This window comes from Limanda limanda, chromosome 16, assembly GCF_963576545.1.
Source record: "Limanda limanda chromosome 16, fLimLim1.1, whole genome shotgun sequence".
Taxonomy (NCBI): Eukaryota; Metazoa; Chordata; class Actinopteri; order Pleuronectiformes; family Pleuronectidae; genus Limanda; species Limanda limanda.
The window spans coordinates 17,383,096-17,389,262 of record NC_083651.1 but is presented as its reverse complement, the minus strand read 5'-3'; the positions used below and the strand labels follow the sequence as shown (position 1 = coordinate 17,389,262).

The 6,167-nt window shown below is 38.1% G+C and overlaps 1 protein-coding gene across 1 annotated transcript; it reads right to left on the bottom strand.

Annotated features, from left to right (window-relative positions):
- Positions 1-3,674: 3,674 nt before the first annotated feature.
- On the bottom strand, positions 3,675-5,623 carry gcgb (glucagon b). Its single transcript, XM_061089059.1, has 3 exons — positions 5,529-5,623; positions 4,567-4,716; positions 3,675-3,795 (listed from the first exon to the last, which is right to left on the bottom strand). The coding sequence occupies exons 1-3, from the start codon at positions 5,621-5,623 to the stop codon at positions 3,675-3,677; spliced, it is 366 nt and encodes a 121-aa protein (XP_060945042.1).
- Positions 5,624-6,167: the final 544 nt, after the last annotated feature.

Genomic DNA, 6,167 nt, shown 5'->3' with positions numbered 1-6,167 from the left:
TAAACTATAAGCAACGTAAAATTTGACCAAAATACAGAAAACTCCAACAAATAAACAACCGAGAAAGAAAAAAACAAACTTGTGTGTGGGCACTAATAAGCTTGGATTCACATTCAAATAAGGAAATATTGCTCGTATTTATCCACAAAGTTGGCTGCCATTTTCTCATTAAATCTTTGGCTTCTCTTATCAGATGGCATGTACTTCATATTTCTCTGCAGCTGAAATCTTTACAGAGATCTTTCTGGGAAGTATGAGAGTCTTAATAAATATTCAGTCAAAAAAGAAAAACACTCATTACTCACAACATTATTCATGTTTTAAAAATGTCTGTTTTGCACCAAAGTGGTCCATTTGGATTACCAACGGTTTAGGCTAGATCAGCCATTGTGTTGGAATTTGGATATAAAAGAATATGTGTGTGGGAAATGAGCTTTCTTGCTGAATACAAACAAGTCCGTTGATACCACTCTCATGTCTGTACAGTATATGAAGCTGCCATTGTTTAGTTCAGCTTAGCTTAGTACACAGACTGCAAACACTTACTGCCTGGCTCTGTCCGAGGCTATATATGGTGACAGAGCTCACAAATGTACATGTTTTATGGTGTTTATTTAATTCTTACGAAAAAAAGAAAATCTAAAAACAAGTTTTTAAATTTTTTTTTACAGTTATGTGTATGGTCAAGTTTCATGTTTTTATAGTTTTACAGTGCAGTGCTATGTTTACTCCTTGTGCTGGTCACTTTGTACATTTAGCGTTTTCATTTTTATTAGATAAAATAATTACAAAATAAAATAGACAGTATGTAACAACATGATAATGACATGACAAGACATGATATGATACTTCATAACGAATGATTCTATTTCTGCCACTTTAAGTACATTTTACTGTCCTTTTACCTTTGTGAAACTTTACATTTTTGTTTACCTTTCTCTTACAGTTTACCACAGTACTCAAAGTATTTCCTCACAAATCAACGTTGCAAGTTGAGAAATCTAAAGCGAAGAAGACGAGGGGCAGTGTCGTGTGTCTTTGTCGCTGTCCCTTCTGTGTGTACATTGTGCTACTACCGATTATAAATCCCTCACATATATACGTTTTGTACATTTATGTGCGTGTTATCTGATGTGTCACAAATATATTCTGCTATTCATGGAACCTTGTGTAGAATTTTCCTGTGTCGATGATGTCAATCCGTACTTTATAAATCTAGAAACTGTATTGATACCACACGGAATGCAAACTACAAAAAGGTTGGTTTTGTTTTTGGGATAAATGTATTTTGTTATATACTTCGAGATACCATCATGTCAACAAGTCCTTGCATTCTTTATCTATTTATGTAACGATTCCCTACATTGAATATGATGTGAAATAAAATATGAAGATCTAGTTAATATAATAATAATAATCTTTATTTGTATAGCACCTTTCATGCAATAAATGCAGCTTTACATATATTACAAGCATAAGCATAAGATCATTGTTAACAATTGCTACATAGAAGCTGTTTGAAAAGCCAAATGTAATTGTGAACCTTATGAAAAAGTCTGTAAACTTGATGTGAGTTGGTGGAACCATTTTTAATTCTGCCCAATAATTGTGACTCCCCTACGATGGAAATTATTGCTTTAAATCAACTAAATGACAATCTTCTATACAAACACTGAACCAAATACAAAAACACCTTTTTGGTAAGATATCAATACTCCAATTCATATTTATATAAGAAAGTATTTATCTATATTTATTTTGTGGAATATAATAAATATGTTTGCTACAGAACAGCTTACAGAGACGTGTGTCTCTATGATGTCAGTGTATGGCTTATTTTGTAAATGTAAATATGAATTAACCTCACTTTGTGTTTTAAAGCTCTTATGAAGTTTATTTTGATGTCATAAATTAACAAGATATAAGAACATTTAAAATCTGTTCCTGAGGATTACACTGAGGTGGTAATGTCAGAGATTTAAAATAAACAAAAAACTGTTTTATTACACACACATATTTTGTCAATGTTATTTGAATTTAATAAATTTCTATATCACCCTCGTTCTTCTTCTTCTTTTCTCATACTAAGCTTGTGCGTGCACAGCAACAATGGAATCACGGATAAAACTATATAATCAGGGAACAAAATACAAAGGTAATTCATAATAACATGATTCAATCCATGAATTTAAGTAGAATATAGCATGAATGATCAAATCACTTTGCTGTATGTGTCATCTTTTAAGGATTATTGACTGTTACATCAGCAATGAACTTGTAACTGATTGGCCTCTCGCTCGCTCACTCATTCACTCACTGACTCTCTCTCTTTTGCTCACTCTCTCACTCCCTCACTGGCTCTCTCTCTCTAACTTACTCATTCAATCGATCTCTCTCTCTCTCTCTCTATCTCTCTCTCTCTCTCTCTCTCTCTCTCTCTCTCTCTCTCTCTCTCTCTCTCTCTCTCTCTCTCTGTATGTGTTTTGTATAAAGTGTCACTCAAAGGTATTGCTGTTATTCGATCATCTATTTGATATTTATTGATCAGCTGCTTGCATCATGTCGGATTAGTTGTACGTGTGATGACACACTGCATCCACACACTGTTCCTGCATGCAGAACGACAGGAAAGGAAAACAACATGGAGGAACCCTCTGAGATCTGGCCTCGACTGGAGAGGGCTGGGCTCCTGAGATCAACAGATGGTTTGATGAGCAGCGGATGACAGCTGAGAGATGTGGCTGATCCCAGAGCGCGTCGAGCTGCTGGCTCGGGTGAGCTGCACTGCTTATCGTGCCAGGAGGGAGTGTCAACCCAGTCATTGTTCACTCCAATCACAGAATTACGTTTCCTTTCATTTAGCATGACCAGTGTCCTTGGTGTGCTGTCAGAGCATCAGTGGGAAATAACCAGTGAACATTTGACAGGTGACACATCATGTTATTACATGGTAGTAATCCCAGCGCACAGCTCCCCCTGGGGGCTGCTCGGCGTGTTGACTGAGTTTGGTTCTGCTTCTTTAAACAGGAGGATTAAGTGAGCGTGGCAGAAAAAGGCTATAATTCTGTTTCTGGGCCAAATATTAACACTATTATCGTAACAATTTTGGGTAATGAAACAAAAAAGTTCTTTTAAACTCTTATCTATTAAACAGACCATGTTTTTATTTCCTTTTTATGAAATTACTGATGCACATTAACAGGTGGATCCTGTGCTGTAAGATGTAGAGCGATCCTTGTCAAACCAAGAGTGAACTCATTGATTGTACACATTTCTTTATTGAAAACTAAATATGACTTTTCTGAATTATTAGAAAAGGTATCGAGTCTATCTACAGAAGTAATTAGTGAACTTGCAGAATCCAGATCAATAATTGTGTCTTATTCTTTTTAGGTTTATATGAGAAAGAAGAAGAAAATGTGAAATCATGTGAAAAAATGTGAAAAGAAGAATCATGATGTGACTGCTCGATGAAAATCACCAGCATTTAGGATTGACACACATTTCAAACGTACTTTTCTGCATCTTAACATTTCCTTCAACCACCGAAGGCCGACAGAGATTTTATGATGGGAATTTAATAGCATGACAAGGCTCGTACAGACAGTGAAACATATAATGGCACAGAGTCAGTGGGAATCTTTGCATTATTAATGGGGAGCTGGTGGTGGAGTCTACTCTCTCCTGCCCCGGCCGGTCTTCAGCCAGGACACAAACTCCTTGGCTGCCTGGTCCTGCAGGTAGGAGCTCACGTCGCTGGTGTAGGTGCCGTCCGCATGGCGTCTAAATAAACTCCTGCAGGAACAGATACGTTCATTACAACTGGGGTACAAAGGACTATATCATTTTTGAATAAGCTTGATTAGACTTGAGATCGAAGCAGATCCAGAGACAACACGATTATAGTAAATTCCTCAATATATCACAACATTCATAATAATTGAAGTTACACCCCAACATGAAGCGATTCAGCAATAAGAGGTCACAGGGCCGTGCTTGCATATTTAGGGGGATAGGTGCTCAAGTGACAAAAAGGGAACCCCTCTCATAATTATTGAAGATTATTATTAAATTAATTAATTAAGGATGTTTAATAATAAATAATGATGGTAATACATATCTCTGATGTTCAATTTCACTACAGTGACAAACAGTATCGAGGCTTTCAAATACTATCGTCACCTGGTTGACGTCAGGCAAACGCAAACTTGATGCCAATTCAGGCGCATAAATCGTTGTGGCTCGGATGAGGGCACTGTCACACATACGCGAAGGCTATGCAAATAATGTCGGTCAAAGCCTCACTGTGGATCTGCTGCACCACAATGGAGCCGATTCTTTACCTCCTTGCTCGCACATTCACGGGTTTGAGAATGTGCCGTAGGGAAAGGGACTCGCAGAATTATATCTCGATTGTTTTAAATTGAGAACTGATGCCATCATGGGTAATATAAGGGAAAAAAATGATACGAATTCCCCAAAAAATATTTTGAGAAATCTCTGACATAAAGGGCTCCCAATTATTTAGAGGCCAAAACGATAGGTGCTCGAGCACTGTACACTCACCCGTTCCTTTTTGAGTTCTTTAGCCACTGGACAAAGTCTTGCGCTCGTCTTGTCTCCAGGTATTTACTGTAGTCGTTTGAAAATGTTCCCTCTGAATGTCTCTTTGGGAGCTCAATTGGTTCCGTCATCATGCCGTTTTCGGGCAATAACCTGCAAGAAAAAGACATTGATACAGCCCAGGCGAGCAGGACGCACTCTCACTTCCAGCCCTCCTCTTCCTGTCATGTGGTTCTACCTGCTCTGCATGCAAACCTACTTGTTCTCATTTTTCATACCCTACCCTCCCTGCCCCCTCTCCTCTGTTCTTCCTCTCTCTTGCAGGGTCTCCCGAGGGAGTTTTTATTTGCCAAAATCTCCCCCACGCCACAGCTGTTCTTCCAGCAGCTTCACCATCCTCATCCACTAATCACTATGCTCACATTTCATCATCAGTGATCATAACGGTAAATGTGGATTTCATTGATACTGTGGTCCTAGATTCCTAAAATTGGATTTTAAAAAATTTAATGAGGACAAGCAAAAGTTAAACAATGTTTTTGTCATGCAGTTATTAAATTAACTAAATAATAACATTAAAGTCACAATTCATTAACTCAGGCATGAGAATATATATTTTTAAAAATTTTGTTAGAAACATGAATAAGTGTTATCTTATATTATTTTACTAATCCGAAAATTAAAATGAACTTTTGCTGCAGGTTTTCTCATTACAAATTTCAGCTGCAAATATATGACATTACTTTTCATCTGTTTGCGAAATGTGGAACAGTCTCTTTTTGACCGAGGGTAACCCATACAAATAAATAGATACATAATTTTGATGAGAGTTTCTATAAATTATGTTCAACTCTGGTTACTTGCTGAAAAAAGTCTAAACCTTGGATAAACTTGAACCCCGTGTCAGGCTGGGGAGTCCCCTGCTGAGCCGATGAGAAAGAGGAGAAGCAGAGAGTTGATCTTACATGGAGTTATGCTCTGTGTCCTGGTCAGGCACCTGCCAGCTGCTTTGGATGATGATGAGAAGCAGGAGTCCGGACAAAGTGTTGACGCTTGTCATCGTTTGAGCTTCTGAAACGGAGAGAGAAAAACATGTTGAGATTATTTCACTTAACCACGTTGGAGTAAAAGTTTTTTCCCTGACAAGATACGGTGCATGTCTCACCTGTGCTCCTTTACGTTGAGCGTCTGACAGAGGGAATTGAAAAGTGCGTTGACTGCTGTCTGTCTTCTCTCTTGGCTTCTGCAGCTGTTTCATGGTCCCCTCTTGATCTGCTGGATCTTATATAGTCGAGCTGAGGAGCTCTCTCTCAGGTGACTCCCTCGTCACACAGACCTCAGCACATCCTCACTTATCTCAACCCATTAGTTAGCTTCCGTCTCAGTCCACTGGATGGGTTTGACTTGAAAAACAACGTCTGAGTGATAAAAGCTGCTACTTTAGGTGTGACAATCAAACATGACCTCTGCCCTGACAAATAAATAGCGGCACCCAGATGTGTTTGAACTGCTGCCTCTGGGGAAACAGAAAGCTTTCTCCCATGGGCAAATCCTATTATTAGAGCAAATTAAGCAAAAATGCATAAAAACATATTTTAAATAAT